The 22,184-nt window shown below is 33.4% G+C and overlaps 1 protein-coding gene and 1 long non-coding RNA gene across 2 annotated transcripts; both read right to left on the minus strand.

Moving 5' to 3' along the window:
* Window positions 1–22: 22 nt before the first annotated feature.
* LOC133870470 (uncharacterized) lies at window positions 23–8,587 on the minus strand. Its single transcript, XR_009900742.1, has 4 exons — window positions 8,480–8,587; window positions 5,580–5,626; window positions 242–406; window positions 23–153 (listed from the first exon to the last, which is right to left on the minus strand). It is a non-coding gene; the product is annotated as an uncharacterized LOC133870470 (long non-coding RNA).
* A 3,596-nt stretch (window positions 8,588–12,183) lies between these two features.
* LOC133870358 (NADPH--cytochrome P450 reductase) lies at window positions 12,184–19,953 on the minus strand. The gene is made up of 18 exons (XM_062307457.1): window positions 19,347–19,953; window positions 18,486–18,545; window positions 18,299–18,375; window positions 18,138–18,195; window positions 17,940–18,023; window positions 17,828–17,864; window positions 16,597–16,666; window positions 16,252–16,446; window positions 16,079–16,171; window positions 15,237–15,462; window positions 15,076–15,159; window positions 14,803–14,954; window positions 14,159–14,255; window positions 13,855–14,004; window positions 13,697–13,774; window positions 13,478–13,600; window positions 13,271–13,384; window positions 12,184–12,785 (listed from the first exon to the last, which is right to left on the minus strand). The coding sequence occupies exons 1-18, from the start codon at window positions 19,644–19,646 to the stop codon at window positions 12,705–12,707; spliced, it is 2,079 nt and encodes a 692-aa protein (XP_062163441.1). The 5' UTR covers window positions 19,647–19,953; the 3' UTR covers window positions 12,184–12,704.
* Between the last annotated feature and the right edge of the window lie 2,231 nt (window positions 19,954–22,184).

Genomic DNA, 22,184 nt, shown 5'->3' on the forward strand with positions numbered 1-22,184 from the left:
GAAAATAATTTTAACTTCGTTATGTACTGGACGAAACTTCGCTCTATATTCCTCAACTATGAAATTCTTGATTGCGTAGACAGATCCTTCATTGAAGAGAGGTCTGAAACGCTGAGCAAAATTCTTTCTAATACTTGCATGTATTAGTGTCCCCTGATAAAAAAAAAATTAAAAATGTTTCACAAATTTATTGTTCCATATTTGAAAATAATTAAATTGAGAAAAATAGATAACAACTTACATTTTCGTCAGCCATTATCATATCAAGACTGATTAGCTCATGGTCATTTGCTATGTTAATTGCGTCCCACATCCGAATGATTCTAACTTTCACAATCCACGTTTCTTTCTCAACTGAAATTTGATTCAAGGATGTGTAAGCCATGTTGATATTATTCAGTAACACCTGCACAAAATTTATTTTAGTAAGTGTACTTATATTTTTAGTGAAAAATATAGGCATTTTAAATCAAGATACAATATAAGAGTCAAATATATAGTAAATGTTACCTCTAGGCAAATCGTTGAATATTTCCTTGTATACTATATTTTTTGTATGGAAATTATCGCCATAATGTTCACCTTCAATGAATACTCTAAGCCCATTTCTACTTGTAACTCTGGATATAGCGACATACAATTGACCATGGCTAAAGACAGGTTTTGGTAGGAAAAGGCCTACACGTTTCAATGATTGACCTTGACTTTTATTAATCGTCATAGCAAAGCAAACAGATACTGGAAATTGTCTTCTTTTCAATACAAAAGGCAATTTAGAATCGGAAGGAGATAGAACTATACGTGGAATGAATACTTTATGTCCAACGTGAGTCCCTGATATGATTTTAGCCTCTAACACCCATTTTGACAATTGAGTAACCAAAAGTCTCGTGCCATTGCAAAGTCCAGCACTCTGATTTAAATTCCGAAGTAGCATTATAGGGATTCCAACTTTGAGCTTGAGTTTATGGTTTGGTATACCCGGAAACTTCAAAGAATTTAGGAATTCTATTGGATACATAATATCTTGGTCTTGAATGTTGCTTGCAGCTTTACATATTGAATCAGCACTGAGATATGTTTCTTCGTCAACGTTAATAAGATCAATCATGTAGTCATTTGTGTCTTGCACGGCATCATTTGTTGGAGCTAAAATCGCTCTATATTCTAAATACTTTGCATCAGTGTATTTACTTTGCAACTCAGGGTAGGTAGCATTCACAATATCATTAATAGGATGAGTATCATGTGGAATTCTTAAATCAGATGGTATCTTAATCAATGATTCACCCTCACTATCATCTAATTCACCTTCACCTATTTTTAGAATCCATTGTGCAAATTCTCTTGCAACATTATCGCCGGGATTTTGCTCAAGCCTCATATTCTTTGTCAAAGTCATAACTGTACAGTACTTCCATAATGAAGACCTATTAATTGATGCCTCAACTATTTCTTCTCTTCGGCCTTTAGATACAACCGGTAATATTTGTCGGAAATCACCACCAAGAACAACTGTCTTTCCTCCAAATGGTTTCTCTCCACTTTGTGGATCACTAAAATGTAAAATATCTCTTAGTGAACGATCAACAGCTTCAAAACAATTTCGATGAGCCATAGGAGCTTCATCCCAAATTATTAGACTCGCTCTTGTCATTAGTTTTGCAAGATGTGAACCTTGCTTAAACGCGCAAGTTGAGGTATCTGTTACATTTATCGGTATTTGAAACCTCGAATGAGCAGTTCTTCCACCAGGTAACAACAATGCTGCAATCCCAGATGATGCAACTGCAATGACTATCTTCCCTTCTGAGCGCAATCGACATATCAAGGTTCTCCATAGATAAGTCTTTCCAGTACCTCCATGTCCATAAACGAAGTAAACACCACCTTTATTTTCTGTAACGGATCCAATTACTGCATCATATATCTTTCTTTGTTCATAATTTAGATCACTAAGAAGTTTCATATGCTCATCTGCCAAAAAAATTCTATCATAATCCAATTCTTCTTGCAATAATCTATTGTTACTTTGACTAAGAAGTAACGTGTTTGGATATGGCATCGTCTCAAATTCTCTTAAAGACCTTGCATTTTTGTTTAGTAACCGTTCAATGTCACAAAGTGCATACTCTTGTAACTGCGAGTCACTAAGATGTAGGTCGTCGTATCGTAAAATTCTTCTTTCTCGATGCAGAATATCTTCAGATAACAATTTCCAATTTAAAATCCATAATTTATAAGGGTCGGCAACCTCACAAAAAATCAACATTGTGACAAAAAGTTCACGAAGTTGCTTCCCTGAAGCCCAGTGGGATGCATGATTTAAAGCTTCATGCCACTCTTTATCATCATCAAGCAAACCAAGAGCATAACATGCTGACTTGAAAGTTGGATACAACACACTATTTACAGTTCTTATTTCCTCAAAAGACCGAGGTCCTTTAACAATGTTAAGTAACATTCGCAAATAAAATCGTTCACCACTACCAGGATGAGAGTAAAATATCCGTCCTACACATCTTCTTTGCTTCCTCGATCTCCATTCCTTGTCTTTGTTATGCCAAACCCATTTGGAAGGGAAATCAGAATAAGTCAACTCTCTGGCTTGTTCATACAAAGCATTTGTTTTCATCCATTCAGTAAATTTAGTCTTTCTAATATTCGGTTGACTCAAAACATTATCTAAGTAATCAGAATCATCAAACATGACCGGTTGCTCATTTTCAAGATGAAAATTTAGTCTCTCAACTGCAGGTTCTCGATAATGGATTTCAAACTGAAAGATCCTCCAACATGCCTCTATAGCAGACACATATCTGCAATCTAAATATGCTTTTATTTCATCAGTATTTGTCACATGTTGTACTCCAGTAGAACCATCGACATGTAAATTTTCTTCAAGAATTAAAGTTGCACGATCAGGTCCTTTATTTATATATTTGAATAAGTACTTGATAGACCTTGAACGATTGCACCACTCAACATTTATGTGTGACTGATATTTCACCAATAAGTCAATATTGTGAGGAACTATAAATCGATTATCAAGCTTAATACCATTTTTTTCAACAAATCTTCCATTGTTCCTCCTTCTATATACTGGAAAGCCATCTTCATCGATCGTAGTTTCAGAGTAAAATCTCTTTGGAAAATGCTTGCTACATTTGTTGCCAATCATACAACTTGAATTTGGATTTATAGAGCCGCAAGGACCATGTATCATAAATTGTTTGACAACATCATAAGCTTGAGGATATTTGTTCAAATCTGGAACTTCTGCTGAGATTATCCTATCTATTTCTATCGGTGTTGGATGTTTATCATCAGGATGTAGAAAAAGCAATATATGAGCATGAGGCAATCCCCTCTTTTGGTATTCAATAGTGTAGACAACTGTAAGCAAAATATAAACTTAATTAAATTGTGCATAGAAATTAAAACATAAAAAATAACAAAAATAATTTTAGAATACCAGCAAGCATTCTCCCAAAGTGTTGGCCATGCTTTAAGTCATATAATAGCTGATCGAGCTTGATCTTAAAAACTCTTCCAAGTATATCAGGTCGATCCTCAGGTTTTTGACCAGGATTCATAGATAGAAAACTTTCAATCTCTGGCCATTTGGCATTGCAAGTGAAAGTGATAAATAAATCAGGATACCCTGCCCATCTACAAATTGCCATTGCATCCTGATAATTCTCAATCATATATCTTGGACTTCCCGTAAAAGTTGAAGGCAAAACAATTCTTTTCCCAATAGATGCAGGGGTGGTATCTCCCCTCATAACTGCATCCCTCAATCCACTGTACAATTCAGTCCTTAATGCACCTTGATTACGTCTTATCCACATAAGTCGAATTGCTTCAATACATGTGTATGCATCAACAACAAATTGCTGGAATAACCGGCCACCATATATCAAAGTATGTCCCTCATCTTGACGTTTTTGCAACCGATATGCATAATATTCCCTCATTGTTACATAACTATTTGTGTTATGTCTAGTTCCACTAATACTTCTACGTAAAATACCCAGCCTAAAACCATCCTCGCCATATGGAAATAGAAGAGGATACTGCAATGCCATATATGATGGATGCAACTCATTGATCCTCTGTAATCCACCTTCTTTATAATCTACAATAACATCACGGTGTGCATTATCAACACCAATGTCACCAACAATAATTGCAGCTATTTCTGAACATGTGGGAAGATTGTGATCTCTTCCATCGGTTGATCGTGATCCAATAAGACGTAATCTTAAGTGGTGGATATTACCTTCTCTAAAACGGTCTCTAGCCATACGAAAGATCTTCACCAATACGTTTGATTCATCTAGCATTTGGACCAGGGAATCAACAATAGAGGGATCAAGGTTACTGTCGGAGCGATTCAAGGTATTCATTCTATTCGGAACTTCATTTTCAGTGTCGTAAAAATATAGCTGTGCAAAACGGGGGATCAAGCCATCACCTGGGAGCAATGTTCCAATTCTATGGTGGTTTTGGCCGTTAAGTCGAAATATATAAGGACCTCTTCCATCATTAATTGTCTTATCCACATTCCCACCCATTGATGTCATAGCAAATATGGAATTATAACTTCTAATTTGTGCCTTAAAGTTTTTTGAACGATGCCCACCAGCAGGATTTAGCAATTCTTCAAGAAAAACAGGTGGTTTCTTAAGTAAAGGCAACTTCACTTGACCCTCCATACAACATAGAGAAAATTTAGGATTATGAGGCTTCTTAGATTTCAATGTTCTTTCTTCATACCATACTATCGCACCACAATACTCACATACATATGATGGTGAGCCAAAATTCAAAGGTTCAATAAATTTTCCTGTATGAAATAGAGTGGAGAAAAAAAAGAAATGTTGGATTAAATTTGATGGTGTGCAAAAACTTTTATATTTTTTATCAAATAAATTTAGTTAAGTCAGTTTACTTGGAATATCTTCTGTGTTTGAGCTATAGCCGAATCCACGTTCTGTCGTACTTTGAGCAGTTGCATCTGTTGGTTGCAAGCTGTTGTGATCCCTAACTTGGCTAGAGCTACTTCCACAACCAACAATCATAACTCCTCGACTTGTTTTCTGTCTTTTATGATGTGCAAGTCTTTCATTTTCCATTTCGTTTCTATTGTTTATCATACTTTGAGTAGTTGAATCTGTTGGTTGAACGTCGTTGTATTTCCTAACTTTCTTAGACCTACTTCCACTACCCACGATAATACCTCCTTGATTCATTTTTTCATTCATAATCATACGTCTTCTTTGTCGTGCAATTCTTGCATTTTCCATTTTTTTTTTCTATTTCAAAATTGTGAAGAAAGAAACGAATTAATTACAAAGTTATAAATCCTATCATTTAGTTCATCAAATTCAACTAAAACATATACTATTACTTTAACTAATTAAACAATATAATCAAAATAATGCAATATAATATGTACAAAATATATTGAAAAAATAGTACACTCACAACATTAAGAAGTAATGCTACAAAAAAAAAAAAAAAAAAAAAGGTAAAGAAACTAAATAAAAATTTAAGGAAAAGAATGGAAATACCTCAACACGTATTGCAAATTAGTTCCGAAGTACTCAAAAACAATAACCTGTATTCAATAGTTACACACGTTAAACTTAAAGAGACTACTTCCATAATATTATAATGAACATTATAAATAGTTTCTACAATTTATGTTATAGATGATTGTCTTGGGCATTGAAGTATATTTGCATACTTTTAGTAAAATACTAATAGACGTTTTCGCTTACTTCTTGGTTCACAGCATGAAGTGCAAGGAAACAGTAAAAGATCGATATACATCCAAGCGATAGTATAAGGGTTGATTTTGAAAAGGAAAAAAAAAATCATAATAAATAAAATAGAATGTTGAGAATGTCAGACATCCTACTAAGCTAATGTTTTACAAATGTCGTAGGTAATACAAATGATATTAAAAATTTTAATTTATATTTAAATATAGCAAGGAAAAATATCTAATTTTTTAGTTTTGTTGTAACAAATAATAAAGTTTTTAATAAAAAAATATATGACATAGTTTAATATAAATATTAAAGTGTTATACAAAATTAGTAAGAATCTCTTAGTGTGATACCTATTATATTTCAATACAAATAAAACACAAATAATTATAAATGTTTGAAAAAAAAAAAGACAAACAAAAATATTATTATTTTATTTTATTTTTTTTGAAAATTTATTCCAATAGCTATACAATCACATGCTATCTATGAGGAGAGAATCCAAATATTATATTGGATTAAAAAATATATATTGGATTATACATTAAAAATATTGTGTTGGATTAAAAAGAAATATTGGATTATACATAAAATAATTTCAAATTTTTTTTTTTAGTTGGTCAACGACATATTGTACAAAATCAAATACAAAATTAATCTAATATTTCAATAAAAAAATTAATTACAATTCAAGGAAAAAATTACTTATTAATTAATTACACATTAAATCCAATTAAAAAAAAGATTACGTGTAGACATGCAATACTAACACATCAATTAGTCTTCATAAAATCTCAATTATACCCTTATAAAATTTCTAAAAGGCAATGCTTATTTTTATTCATATAAAAATAAAAAGAACTGGGCGAGAGTCTCATCTCACTAAGCTTTGAGTGTCTCGAAAAGTCGAGAATTGGTCAGCAAAATTTCATCCCAAAAATACCCTTCTCTCTTAAAAACGAATTCCAATGTACTCGCTTAAATGAGAGAATGGCAAAATGGGAAATATGAAAAAATAGTGAACAAAAGCAAATACAAATAGTTAGACCAAAACACCCATAGATCAAGACCTTCTTTCAAGACTTAAAAGAAATAGTTAGCACACGGCTATTTCCGATACTTCTCAACACCCTTAACATTACCCATTTCTCAAAATCCTAAGTAAATGTGTGTCATAAACAACCTAAAGAACAAATATCAAGGTCATAGATAGGCTAGAAGAGCTAAACAAAATAAATAGAGTGAAAAAAGTAAAGGAAAAAAATAATTAGTTAGAATAGGCAAAACATGATGCATAATGCCTAATTAACCTCAAATACATAACAAACTAAACAAAATATTTTTCATGAAGACAAAGTAAAACAAAATATTTCAGTAAATATTTAACGTAATAAAATAAATCCTCACATCATATTTAATGGTTAATATCTCTTTGGTGTTTTGAATGTATTTATATTTATTTTATGTACAATAATCAAATAAATTTTGCCTTATTTAAATATTAAAGTACTATTAATACAAAATTAGTAGCAATCTCTTAGTGTGGTACCTATTATATTTCAATACAAATAAAACACTAATAATTCTGAATGTTAAAACAAAACAAAAAAAATACAAAGAAAATTAAACCTTTTTTTTTTTATGAAAATTTATTCCTATAAAGAAAAAAATATATATATGATTATTTAGTTTTGTTTTAATTAGCTGACAATAAAATTGAAGCAATGATATATTTTTAAAAATAAATTTGTAAATAGTATCATTTGACCTCATATTTCAACTGAAAAATATAATTATATAACAATTCAATTATAAATTAAAATATTTCTAAAATGGTATTTATTAAATAATTAAAATCACATGCAATAATAAGGAGAGAATCAAAATATTGTATTTGATTAAAAAGAAATATTGGATTATACATAAAGTGCTTTCAATTTTACTTTTTTTATTTGTTGGTCAAGGACATATATTGTACAAAATCAAAATCAAAATCAAATACAAAATTAATCTAATATTTCAGTAAGAAATAAATTACAATTCAGACAAATTTTACTTATTAACCAAACACAATTATTGGATGCAAAACAAAAAATAATTTTAAAAAAAGTAATTAATAGTACAAAATAATTTAAAAACAAAAGCAATTTATTGCCTGTTTAAAAAATTGAGATATTATATGTTAGAATTAAAATTTAAGACTATATATGCAAATGAAAACATATAATTATTTAGTTTTGTTATAGTAAACAATATAGTTGGAGGAATAATATATATAATGATATTTTATGTTATAATTAAAATTTAAAAGATCTCATCCACAGAATCAGTTTTCTTGTCCTCAACGTTGTTCCTATCCTTGAATCCATTTTCCTCATCCCAACCCTCCACCAACTGAGTTGTTCCTAAATATTTTATTAATTGCAGTGCTTTAAGCATGTATTAATATGGTAGAACATGAATGATTATAGTTAGGATTATTATATATATATAAAAGGAATAGCAGAAGTATAAATATTTACAAAGATGGCGTTGGACTTGGTCTTGCAGATGCAGCAACTACGTATAATAAAAGCTTTTGACAAAAATATCTTAAAACCAAAACAAAGTGTAGAAGCGTTTAATATTAGGTAGAAGATGGAGAGTTATAGTTAAGATTGCCGATTATTATTATATAAAGGAGTAGCGAAATTTGAAACCTTGTTGATGAAGAGTACGTCGTTGGACTGTCTTTGCAAAGGTATCTTCGGTGCCTCTTTCTCTGATTGATTAAATTGATGTACCCTCTATTTTCTTTTGTTTTCTGAGCAATACATGGAGAGGGGAATGGAGTTTCAGAGACTGTTTGTAAATTTTAGCATGGAGTTTCAGACACTTTTATAGCCTTTTCATTCAAATATTTTAGTTGGAAAGAATAACTGAACGTGTAGAAACTGCTTTTGACGGTTTGACATTTGATGTTTTCGAAGAGAAAGAAAATTGACATTTGATATGTCCCAAAAGGGCAAACAGCAAGGAGAACCGGTTCATTTGTTTTTTTTGTTTCAGACGCCGGTTCATGCCACGTGGCAGAGTGTAGGCTCTCTCTTAGGCAAAACTCAGTTTTTATATATATATATGATATATGATATGATATGATAAGTGTATTTGAAATTACAGTTTCGTAGAAAATAAATGTCATTTTAAATCAAATCGTAAAACTTAAATCGTTTGAAATTTGTTTTTTTAAATCACAGGTAATATAGTAATTTTTTAAAAACATAGATTTTTAAATGTCAATTTTTGATTTTAAAGGTTAAACTACAGTTTTACCAAATGCTTAATTTCGTTTTAAAAATATTTCTTTTAAATTACTCATTTTAAAATTATTATTTTAAATTACATTTTTAAAATTTTAAATTCAAACGGATTTAAACCGTAATTTTCTTTTTATTTGTAGCTTTGTAGCCTGTAGGCTGTAGGTGTCCAGCATTAACTGCCAGTCTGCCATTTTAACTGCTTTATTTCTTTTTTCTTTTCTTTTTTGTAGAATTGCTTTAATTCTTTTCTTTTTCTTTTTCTTTTTTTTTTTTTTCTTATTGGAAAGAGTAGTTATTTCATGATGTCTACCAAGAAATGTTCATGGGAGCTAGGTAGGGTCAAAAGAGTAATACTATTTGGTTAACTTGAATTGGTTTAAGGTACTATTTATGTTAGTTATTTAATGAAAATAAAACAAAAATCACTTGTAACATACCATATAAATCGATGTGAAATCAATATAATAAATAAATATAAAAAGTAACATTATTTAAAATAAAATCAATACTTTAAAAGTTTCAAAAAAATTTTAACAGTTGATGGCCCGTCTTGTTTATGTTCCATCAACATTCATTAGAAAGTCCTAAATGGTCAAATATGTTCAAAGGTAGAGGGAGGGATGGGGGTATTGATCATGACCCTTTTCTTTTGAAAATATTATTTATTATAGTATATAAATAGCTAACTCTATATATTTGAGTCCAGATAATTAAGCTTGACCCTTGCACACACATAAAATAAATAAATAAATAAATAAAAAAGAAGAAGAAGAAGAGCAGCTTTGAGTCCGTGGCCCTATTATAATAAAAATTATTTTATACCCAAACAATGGTGCGTTTGGGTGTTAAATTTTTGAAATCAAAATTCAATTCTTATTTAGTGCGTGAATTTTGAAGTTTGATTTTTTAGAAAAAGTTGAATAAAATAAGATTTGTTTAGAAAAAGTTAAATAAAATATGATTTGTTTTTTAAAAAGTTGAATAAAATATGATTTGTTTTTTAAAAAAAGCAAAATCAAAATCATATTCATTTTTTAAAATTCTGTTACCAAACACACCATAACAACTCAAATATATTATGAGTAACAACCTAAATCTGTCATTATAAAAATTAGGCATAAGCAATGTAAAAAAAAAAAATTAACGCAGTAGGGTAACAACATAGAAGTTGAAGCAGGACGGCTAAAACATAACGTCAGGTTTTATTTTGATAGGTATTTTAGTTAAAAATTAAAATATATTAAGAAACAATTATTTTGTTTATTTTTTGTTAATAGTTAATGGACACTAATTTTATATATTTATTTAATCTTCAATCTTAATATATTTTTTATACATGCACCACAATGCCCAAAAAGTTTTTCCACTTTTTGTACTTAAGTTACCATCCTTGTGAGAACTAAGACCACTCGCACCGAGTGATGTAAAATTTTATCTATTCTAGATAATAAAAACACATTTTTTGCTAGTTTAGCTAACCACTCTCAAAACTATCATCTATTCGATTATCCAAATTTTTATCTATTTTATTAAAATAACCATTTTTTTTTTTTGTTAAAAACCTCTCTCCACTCTGTCCCACGCGTTCTCTAAAAACCCCTCTCCACTCTGCACCTAGAAATTTCCAGAGTGTCCTTCCTTTCCAAGCTGCTCTCTCTAGGACCTCCAGCCCATCATTTTAAGAGAAAATGCTTAACAGCATCAAGATTTTTTCTTCCTATGAGGCTCTCTCTAGGATTTGAGGAGTGAAACTGGTGTTTCTCTGACCCACCACAATTTGGAGCTTCTTTTCCTTCTTCTTGTTATCTAGATTGGGTGCGAGATTTCCATTTCTTTTTGCTTTCTTCTTCGGCTGGAATTTTTCTTGGAGGGATGGAATTTCTCTCTCTCTCTCTCTCTCTCTCTCTCTCTCTCTCTCTCTCCAAAGCCTCCAATGGCTTCCTCACTGACCAGGGAAGATTACGGAAAAGCTGGCGGAGCAAGCCGAGCGGTACGAGGAGATGGTGGAGTCTCCCCTGTCAGAATGTGTCGTCGATTGAGCAGGAGGAGGAGGGGTGGCGTCTCCCCCATCGGAATCCCGAAGCTGCCACAGGAGAAGAAAACCCATAGAAGAACGCGGGCAGAGAAGAAGAAGAAGAAGAAAGAATCTTTGAGAGAGAGAGAGAACGGAAGAAAAGGAAGAAAAATAATATAATATTGATACATATGTGAACAATGCAACGCCACAAGTAGCGTTGCACTGCTCACAAATGCAGGTCGGATGTATTCTGGCGTTAGGATGCATAAACGGATGGAGATGTGTTTTTGTGAGTTTGTTATCTATTATAGATTTACAGTAGATTATACATAACCCACTATGAATACTCTAAGAAGGCGATAGTAGGATTTGGTGTACTCTCTGGTTGTGTATAACTGAATTTGGGAATTGAACTTCTAAGAACACAAGCAACATATTTCTTAAAAGTCACTCACTTTTCTAAATGTCAGGAAATATCCTAAAAGAAACCCATTCAAACATATTCCTTTGTTGCTTCCTAAATTATGGAAACACCAAGGAAATAAAAAATTGTATCATAAATCTAGAAAAGCAAAAATAATCCCTTAACATTATTTTAATATAAAAAAGTTTTGCCTTTCATCTTTCTTTTATTTGAAACAATATTTAAATGATTTATATTTTCTCTCTTTCCCTAGCATTTAATTTTAAAAAATATTTAAATAATATAGGTAAAGAATTACTGAAACTATTATTTATTTTTTATTTTTGATAAGAAAGAATTACTAAAACTATTGTAGAGTTTATTTATCATCGGCGCGTGTCACAATTGCATGAGATTTTATAGCCGGTGATCCCGATCCCCATCTGGTTCTTGTCTAGTAGAGTTTATTTAATAAAGAAGCTATTGTGGAGTTTATTTGTAATCAGTGCCTCGTCACAATTGTAGGAGATTTTATAGCAGGTGATCCCAATTGGCTCGTCCGGTAGTTCCAGGAAGCTAAGCAGCTAATAGCTTTTGGTCCTTTTGTTCATAATGGTTGCTTTCTCCAAGTGCAAAGCTTTAAAGCCAGAATCAGAATCCATAATGTGCTATTCAAGGAGAAAATTAAACATCACAACCAGTTCATTTATAAATCGTGCAAATGGCAATGCCACATATTTTAGGTGAATCAATCTCAGTCCTATCTAACTTGCAGAACATTTTGCGACTTCAGCTTTATTCTGCTATACCATCATTAATTCGTACAACACAATTCAAAACAACCTAATAACCATATCTGAGTTATTCCGTTTCCCGACATCCTTATAACTAGCTACTATGTTGTTTCTAAAAATAAATGTTCCTCACTTTTTTTGGGGGGGGTAGGGGGAGGGGGGAGAAAGAAGGAAAAAAGGAAAAAAGGGGGAAGGGGACAAATATCTTTCAAATCATGATTAAATTTTATAGGAACCAGGGCTTCAGTTTCCATCACCTTCGTCAAAATCTGCTGCTACAGCTCCAGGATGGCAGAAACTTGCCGATAGAGGGCTTCGATTGAGCTTGAAGATAAATAAATTGACTGCTACATTTGGCACAGATGCTACAAACAACCATGGATACAAAATGGAAAATATGGAACCGAACCGTCACCATACATCTCTAAGGTATCGTCCATCCATCTGGAGTTTCTTTACTATAGCCTCCGCCTTTGATGAATCCACACTTTCCTGAAAAACATACGAGAAAAAGATTTTGAAACACAATTCCTCCAATAGAATACCACCAATCATGACATCAAAATATCACAATACAAAACTAAGTGAGATGGGTGGAAGGAAGTGCTAATTTGATGTTGCAGATGACCAATCAAATTAACAAACAAACATACAAAACAGGTTCCTGGTCAACAAGTCTAATAATATACTATAGTGATCAGTCGAGAAACAAAATTGTAATAAATTGGGTGCAGCAGAGACAAACAAGAACATATAAAGGAAACATGATACATGTGTGTGAAGATGTGAAATCGTAACTTAAAGAATAAAAGTAACATATGGTGCAACAATAAGCAAACATATCCCTGAACCATATTTTTCCATATATCCCTAGAGATAGTCTCAAGTATGAGTTTAGCTCTGGTCTTTGAGTGCGTGCAAGGGAGGGAGGGAGGGAGGGAGGGAGAGGGAGAGAGAGAGAGAGAGAGAATACTTGCCTGCTGCTGGACAATAGTATGCAAAGCCCGATGAACATCTCTAGCCATACCCTTGGCATCACCACAAACATAAAAGTATCCCCCCTGAGAAATCAAGCTCCATACATGCGCAGCCTGTGCATGAAAAAGAATTATTGATGAAATCAGGAATAATATGTTTATTTCACGAACAGCAAACCTCTGCTTGCCACTCCTACCACTACTTACATTGTCCATCATCTTATGTTGAACATACTCCTTCTGAGGCCCCTCTCGTGAAAATGCAACAATCAGCTCTGACACCACACCTTGTTCCACAAAATTATTTAGCTCATCCTCATAGATGAAATCCTACCAATATAGATAAAAATTAGGAAATGATACAGCAGACTCACTTCTTTGCAAGAATTAAAAGGACTCAAAGGTGCACATAGCAACAATCATTACCATCCGGCGATTTCTACATCCAAAGAAAAGTAATGCAGGGCCAAGTTGCACACCCTCCTCTTTAAGAACCGCTCTTTCCTGAACAATCTTACTTTTAATCTCATCTTTTCATACACTAGCAAGGAAACCCTTTAATCCATTAAAAAAAAAATCCAGACCTGTAGAAATCCTCTGAAAGGTGCAAAGCCGGTACCAGGTCCCACCATGATAACAGGAAGTGAATGATCAGCTGGTAACTTGAAATTAGATTGCCTAATAAAAATAGGAGCCCAACTACAGTCCCGGCTCTTCTCCAGAGGAACTGCATTCTGTTTCATATGGTTGAAAGTTAGAAACATTTACACCTAAGCTTTGTTCCTAGAGATGATCCACGTGTAGCATTGACAGACCTTATACAATTAGTACAGCATTACAACACAAAAAAAAAGGCACATAACAAAGATATTCACAGCTGATTATTACCTTCATCCAGGTTGAACACACTCCTTTGTGAATTCTGCCCGTGGGCGTTGGACCATAAACCAAAGCACAGGTCACATGAACCCTATGGGGTGCAAATCTGAACAAAATATGGAAAGAAGCAATATTAGGTGAAAGGTTTATATTATGAGATAAACCTAGGGCTGGCAATCCGGGTTGGAGGGTTGTGTTCGGGTCAACCAGCTCGACCCGTCAACAAGTTAAGGGTCAACCTAGAACATGATCCGTCTAGTTAAACGGGCCACCTAATTCAGCCCGAACACGACCTGCAAGTTACTTGACACCACCCGCTTGACACGTTTAATAAACAGGTCACAAACAGGTCAACCTGTTTAGACCCAAACACGACATATTTAACCCATTTGACCTAGCCCGACACAACCCATTTGACCCGTTTCAACTTGTATTTATTTTATATATATAAACTTGTCAAGCGGGTCAAACCCGGCTGGCCTGTGATTGACTCGTTTATTAAACGGGTCAAGCAGACCAACGTGTTTATGACCCTAGCCCGTTTATGCCAACCTTAACCCTCTAATGCCGTGTCAAGTTTGTGGGTCATGTCAAAAATTAACAGCCCTAGATAAACCCCTCTAAGAGTACCATAAGCAGGAAGAATAAAATACCTAGGTGAGGATGAGATTGAATAGTAACGGGGCTGCAAGCGAGGAGCTACCGCTGCAAAAAATACACCAAGGGGAGGTTTTGCTGATGGGAACTCAGCCATTACCTCAAGGAGACTTCTCTGACTTCCAACAACCCATTTTGAGTAGTCATCCTGGAAAATTTTAAGCACATCAAATTTTGACACAAACACAAACAAAGAATAAATGTGAAACAAGAACAAAAAAAAGACAAAGTTGGGCAGGGGTGGGGGATGCTTAGAGTGATTTGTTAACCTTCCCCTGAGGCGACGATAAAAACTTAAGCCTCTCTACTTCACTAGGTTCAACAGCATGAGCAGCCAAAGCAATTAGCGCAGCCTGAAAGAATAAACAATTAGAACAAGACCGACCAAATATTTAAGCAATAAAATAAACTGCAAATGCAAAAAGCTAACCTTCCGAGGAGGATTTAGTAGATCTGTATAACGAGCCAATGCAGTGCGGAGTGTGCAAGGACCAGGGAAAGGAGGCGGCAATGAGCTTCCAAGGGGTGTGCCATCATCATTGTCAGTGTAAATAGAGAAAATCAAATCTAGAGGTTGACCCAACAATTTCCCAGCTTCTTCAACAGTTTCATCACAATTCTCAACATAAACACCCACATGGTCTCCAGTTTCATACCTGAGAAAAAAGGGAGGAATGATAGTCACCAGTTAAAGACTTGATTATAGAACTAATATAAAGTGCAACACATTATTCAAATCCATTATTTGTTAAACATTGGGGTAGGGGAGAGAGAGAGAGAGAGAGGGGGGGGGGGAGCACAAATAGGTAAGCAAATAAAAAATCCTGGAAGACTATAAACAGAAGCCAGGATATTACAACCACTCCAATCCTAATTCTTCCCAATACTTCCATTGGCAATTGAATAAAGCATTTGTGTAAATGAGGGAAATATATAAACACAAAAACACCCTGTGAGTCTGTGAACTAGGTTGCCTAAGTGATAAATCTATCTCCTTGTCAATTGTATGATTAGTGAGATGATAAACAAAATATCATACTTCAGATGCTCAAATGATCTGAATCTAATAAAAACCCCACCATGGAATGGAAAATATTACTGTTTGCAGAAAATTAAAAAAAGAAGCAACTACTCTTTTTTATGGCTAACTTTCAGGCAGAGCCTGTTCAATTGAATGCATGAATTATAGGCGACCAGAATAAAATCACCAACTTGAATCTTTCACCACAAGCCCAAATTTGCAAGGTAAGTAATACGTACTCGTGAACTTACGTTATAACAGTCCCTGAAATATCAAACTCCAGATGTATGCATGAGCGATCAGACTCAGGTCTGTGAAGCTCTTTTTGAACAGCAACATTAACTCTTCAGGCAAAAGAAATAAGGCAATTTTAGTACACAATAATTATAGCAACATAATCAACAACATTCACATCTCCAAGCACCTGCAAGGATGGTGTATATCAAATGAAGCCGTCCCATTTGCCATGTTTGAGTAATTATCCTCACAAGATGTAATTGTAGGATCATGAATCACTACTCTATATTCCGGAATAACAGCTGTATATGGAGTAGTTACAGTATTTGCATCATCCTCATCTCGGAGCAACTGATCTAGCTCAGGCCACAATTGTTCCTTCCTATAAGAGAACAACCGAATCATTAAAGCAGAAAACTGAAGTTGTACTGCACATTAACGGTCAATCCTCCCAACACTAACATTAGAAATCAGTTAAAAATTTGCAACAGAAGAGATAAAAGTTAAGTCTATTAAAGACTATAAAGCATACCAAGCAGCAAAATCATCCTCAAGACATTGATCGTCATCACCTAGACCAACTGGAATGAGACGCTTTGCACCTGCATCAATGACATAGACATGAGTTCAACAGACTTTAGACAGATTTGACAACTAAAACGAACTTGAAGACTTGATTTCATGGGGACTAGCAAAAATTGATCAGAGACCATGCTCTTACATAATTAGAAGTTAGTAGTTAGATATACATGGGTATGTACTTAGCATACCACTACGTCGCGTTTTGAAAGAAGCTTAAGTTTGGAAACAGAACAAATTAAGGTCACAGAAAATATATTACTAGTAAACACTGATTCAATTGAATGCACAATCTCAGAAGTTAAGGAGCCAAATGAAAGAAAGACTGATTTTAGTTTCAAGGGTCGAGCCAAAAACTTAAGCGGATGAAAAATTAATGATAGTTATCCAGCAACCAGAATCGATATTTAAACAACAACATGAGATTGCTCTGTATAAAACCCAATTGAAAGAAACCTCTAAAGTTACAAAGATGAGATCCACAAATTTGGCTAATGGGGTTTTGATAAACCTAAAACATTATGTAAGACAATTTGGCAGCAGTACAGAAAATAATAATTTAGATGAGCTAAAGCAGACAAACAGTGTCTCCAGTCACTCAATGAATTCACCATCTTAGCATTAAGTTATCTGAAAATTACATATCAATTACTAAACACTAAAAACAATGTAACCTCACACACCATTTAAGCATTCACAAAGCATTTAGCTGGAAGTTCACAAGCTCATGTCACATCAACAAGCCAATATCATTTATAGTCAGGCTACCATTAAAAGAGAATACTAATATTCCCATACTTTGTATTATACATTCTTACCTTCATTGAAATCACCACAAGTACACACTTTTTATACTGTTGAAGTACAACAAAATGCTTCCCAGTCCAAAAAAAAAATTTGTAGCCCATTATAGGCGGATAAGAAAGCATTAAATGGAGAGGGGGTGCCATGTTGAAGAACTACAAAATGCTTCCTAGTCCAAACAGTAAATTTGTATCCCATTATAGGCAGATAAGAAAGCATTTAATGGAGAGAGGGGTGCCATGTTGAAGTACTACAAAATGCTTCCTGGGCCAAACAGTAAATTTGCAGCCCATAATTGGCAGCAGTTACATGATTAGACAATAGAAGATCAGCAGAAAATGCTTCTCATGATAGTGAATGTCAATATTGAAAACATATACCTTGTTCACTAAGTTTTTCATCAACCACCTTCCCAATCTGTTTCAAAAGGAGTGCCGTCAGATGTCACAATCACAATATGATATGGATGAGTAGACCCAACTTACTAATTACCTTATTGAAATGTTCATATTGACGGTTACCCAAACCAAAAACACCATATCTGAGTTGTTGGAGCCATGGATCCCTATCTTTACCCTGAAAATAGAATCAAAACATTTTAATATATCAGCTAAAAATTAAAGTGGAAATTCAACCAGCTTGTGACCTAATAATTTTTTTTCATGGTTGATTCGCAGTAAATCTACCAACCTCAGCAAACCATTTGTAAAATCTTGCAGCATTATCAGTTGGCTCCCCATCACCATATCTACAATGTCAAGCTCAAATATATTGAATAAACCACTCTTTCAGAAAAGCAATATGCATTCCAGGTTTAACAAAATGCCATTTAAGTTAAAGATCTATCTTACGTGGCCACCATGAAAAAAGCCAAAGTCTCTTTCTTCAGCTTTTCTTCATATTGATCATCATCCGCAGCATAATCATCCTATTTTAAACATAGTCAACAAGAAAGCTGAATAGTAAATGTTTTTTCTTTAAAAAAGCAATCATGCATGTCATGATACAACATCAAACAACAATTCCAATCCAACATACCATGTCAACAACTTTGACAGCTGCTTTATCATATCTTGCCCTGATCTCTTCAGCTAGAGCCTACAATTAAAAAATGCAAACATAAAAGCCTTCAGGAAAAAATAAAAAATAAAAAAACAAATAAATAATTAAAAAATAGCAACACTTACGCAAAACCAATGATAAAAATAAAGATAAACTGCTAGTAAAAAACAATGACGAAAAGAAACTTCTTTTATTGAAGAACCGACTTTTTCAGGAGTTCAAGACACGTACTAACATAAGTCGTAACCATCCAGGATAGAGAATTAGCAAGGAACATCCCCTACCGTAATGATGATGGTGTTCCCAACTAAATTAGCAAAATGTGTGACTATTGGTACACCAAACAACATGTCATTATAGATGCCAAATGTACTGGTTGCCTGATACTGTTTAAGATCAAGTTCCGTACATCGGCAGAAACTAGCCTAGGCACTGTTTGGCTAGCGTTTAGGGAGTGCCCTTCTAGCATTGGGAGCGAAAACCAGGGAAAAACTTTCTCCTAAATGCAAGAAATGCCTAATTCACACAGAGCATCCTCAGCTCAATGCACTTTAATCCGTATTCTAAACAAACTGGAATTTCATAGCACCGATTGTAGCAATTATTTTTTGATAATTAGGATTCAACCATGTGAGACAAAGAATTTTTTTGATAAGTACCATGTGAGACAAAGAATTACACATAAAACAAACCTAACCAATAAATAAAAGACATTTCAGGTATAATACTCAATCCAAATCTTCAGCTTAACACCATAACTGCCACAAACCACACAATCAACAACTAAACTGTTTCATACTTCAAAACCTAGAAGAAGAAGAAGACGAAGAAGCTTACCTTAGCGAAGCCCTCAGCAGTGCCGGTCTGAGTACCAAAGAAAATGGTAACCTTAGACTTCCCGGACTCCGCTTCGACGTCGTCTTCCTCGTCCTTGACCGACAGCTTGGGCACCACAACCGGCTTCACCTCCCTGCCACCACTCCGATCCCACGATCTCCTCCACACCAATACGACCAACAGCCCGATCACCACAGCCAACGACGTCGTCGCGATCACCACCGCCGAGTCCGACACCGACCCCCCAAGCGATATCCCCAGCGCCGATTCCAGCGTCCGTACCAATTCCGAATCCCCCATCGTTATCCAGTCCGATCCGAAATTTAAGCTCAAACCAAAAAACACAAAGCTATATGTACGGACAAGCTTTCTCTCGGGCTAGGGCTTTTCCCCTCTCTTTTCCCCCTTTTTTTCTTTTGCGTCCTTTGGAGAGCTCGGGGGAAGCCCTAAAAGCTGGTGGTAGTTGTGTATGTGTGTGAGAGAGAGAGAGAGAGAGAGAGAGATAGAGCGGCGTGGAGACCAGAGCTACCTGTGTGTGTTGTGAGGTGGGTCCCACTGGCTTTGACCAAAAGTTTTGGGCGCTTTCAATTCCTGGGTATCTTCACGAGAGGATTCAGATGGGGATTGCATGGTGCGATGCGGCAATAGGGCCCTTCGTTCAAACGAATGGTCCAGCAGCTCCAGCTCACAGTGAAAATAAAAATAAAAATAAAAATTACTAAATTAGTTTGGACAGATTCGTTACCCTTTGACACCGACGTTTATAGAAAGAGAAATATTTGACTTTTCACTTTTATTTTATTTTTATCTTATTCTTATTTATATAGACTAATTAATAATGTGAGAGATAATCAAAAAAAAAAAAAAAAAATAGTGAAACATTCATTTTTTTTAATAATGTTATTGGTCCACGTAGATAAGAGTGAAATGAAAGTGTATAGCCGAGCATTTCTCTTATAAAAATATATTAAAAGTTAGGTGTATTGTAATTTGGTGACTTTGAGCAGTGCTATAAAGAGAATTTATGTTTTTAATTCTTTAAAAATTAGTATGACTTTTAAAATTATTATTTTATTAAAATTTAATAACGATTTATTACATATTTAATGATATTTTAAAATGAGAAATAATATAAATATATATCTTATGCATCTTATTTTCAAATCTAATAGTAAATTTAAAAACTAGTTGTATAGAAATAGGTAAAAAAATGAGAAATTAAATGTATGTGTATAATTTATCTATTAAAAGTCGCTTCAATTTTGAGAGAATTTAAAAATAACATAAGTCTTTTTTTAGTATTACTCTTACCTCATTAAAAAAAATATTACTCTTACCTTTTTAAAATTGAAAAAAAAAAAAAGAAAAAAAATGTATTACACCCCGTAAAGTATACCTTGAATAATTGCATGGATCTGAGAATCCCATTCACGAGATATTCTCCTTTGCGAGCGCTCAGACGTGCACGTTTGCGGTCGTTTATTGGAATTGAATTCTGCGCGTTGACAAAATTAGGATTGGTGCTCTTTAGCCTCTTTTACTTTTGTCCGCGATTTCGCACTTTTTCTTTTCTGTGACTTTTGTGTCGTTTACTTCTGCTCATTATGCCACTTTAAAATAATAATAAAAAAGTTCTAAAAATAATAATAATAATAATAATAATAAATAAATAATAATGAGCCTTTCATTGATTAAGAATCCCAATTGAAACTCAGGCACCCCACCCAAAAAATAAAAATAAATAGTTACCAAACTTATATGCGTTTTGAATAACTGTTCAAAATTTCAGTAACAACTGAACTGTAAGGAATTTTAGATGTCCTAATATTTTTTGTTTATTCTTTTAAAACTGACTGCTTTTAAAATTACTATTTTATCATAGAGAAATGATCCTTACACTCATTTGTCACAACAGCCCCACAACAAGCTGATGTGGCTGGTAATATTTTATTACTTTTTTTATTTTGTTTTGTTTTCTTTTTTTAAAAAAATAATAAAGAGAAATGATCCTTACACTCATTTCTCACAACTGTTCCACAACAAGCTGATGTGGCTTGTAATATTTTATTATTTTTTTTGTTTTCTTTTCTTTTCTTTTTGTAAAAAAATAATAAAATATTACCAGCCACATCAGCTTGTTGTGGGACTGTTGTGAGAAATGAGTGTAGGGATCATTTCTCAATAATAAAATACTACCAGTCACGTCAACTTGTTGTGGGGCTGTTGTGAGAAATTAGTGTATGAATCATTTCTCTTTATCGAAATTCAATAATCAAATGGTAATTTTAAAAGCTCCATCATTTTTAGAGAAACATGGTATGACGTCTAAAATTCCTCTTTCTCTGTAGATTCTCCGAATTTCACTGAATACCTTAATGGCTTAATTATAGGAATCCAATCCCTTTTTCTTTTTTTTCTTTTTTTCTTTTTTTTTTTTTATCTTTTTGTCTTCTTTCATACGTTGTGTTCCTTTGTATATTTTTTTCTTTTATAAGTGCCTTTGTATATTTTACTCACAGATAATATTCTTATGATCTTGTTGTAAAGAATAAGTTTGTGTAGGTTTATAATTCCAAAATACCCCTCAAAAGAATAAGTCTAAAACTTGGATTTGAATATAAAACTGTATTGAGATTCTGAGACTATTTATGATTTAACAAAAAACTAAATAAATAAAAAAAAAATTAAAAAAAGTTACATGGTTCAGCAACGTACCAATAAAACGGCTCTCCAACAATCGTCAAAGCAAATTTAGATAGAAGAATATCCTACTTTTATTTATGGTATTGTAATATCTAAGTGTACTTTTTTTCTTTTTTTTTTAATCAGGATATCTTG

Source organism: Alnus glutinosa, chromosome 6 (assembly GCF_958979055.1).
Source record: "Alnus glutinosa chromosome 6, dhAlnGlut1.1, whole genome shotgun sequence".
In the NCBI taxonomy this organism is placed as follows: domain Eukaryota; kingdom Viridiplantae; phylum Streptophyta; class Magnoliopsida; order Fagales; family Betulaceae; genus Alnus; species Alnus glutinosa.

Excerpts from the sequence above, each read along its gene's own strand:
- LOC133870358 (XM_062307457.1), bottom strand. The coding sequence starts at position 19,646 with ATGGGGGATTCGGAATTGGTACGGACGCTGGAATCGGCGCTGGGGATA. Across the intron at positions 18,024-18,137 it reads TTTACAAATGGTTTGCTGAG|GGTAAAGATAGGGATCCATG; the intron begins GTTGGTAGATTT and ends TTCTATTTTCAG. Across the intron at positions 15,160-15,236 it reads TACTAAATCCTCCTCGGAAG|GCTGCGCTAATTGCTTTGGC; the intron begins GTTAGCTTTTTG and ends TTATTCTTTCAG.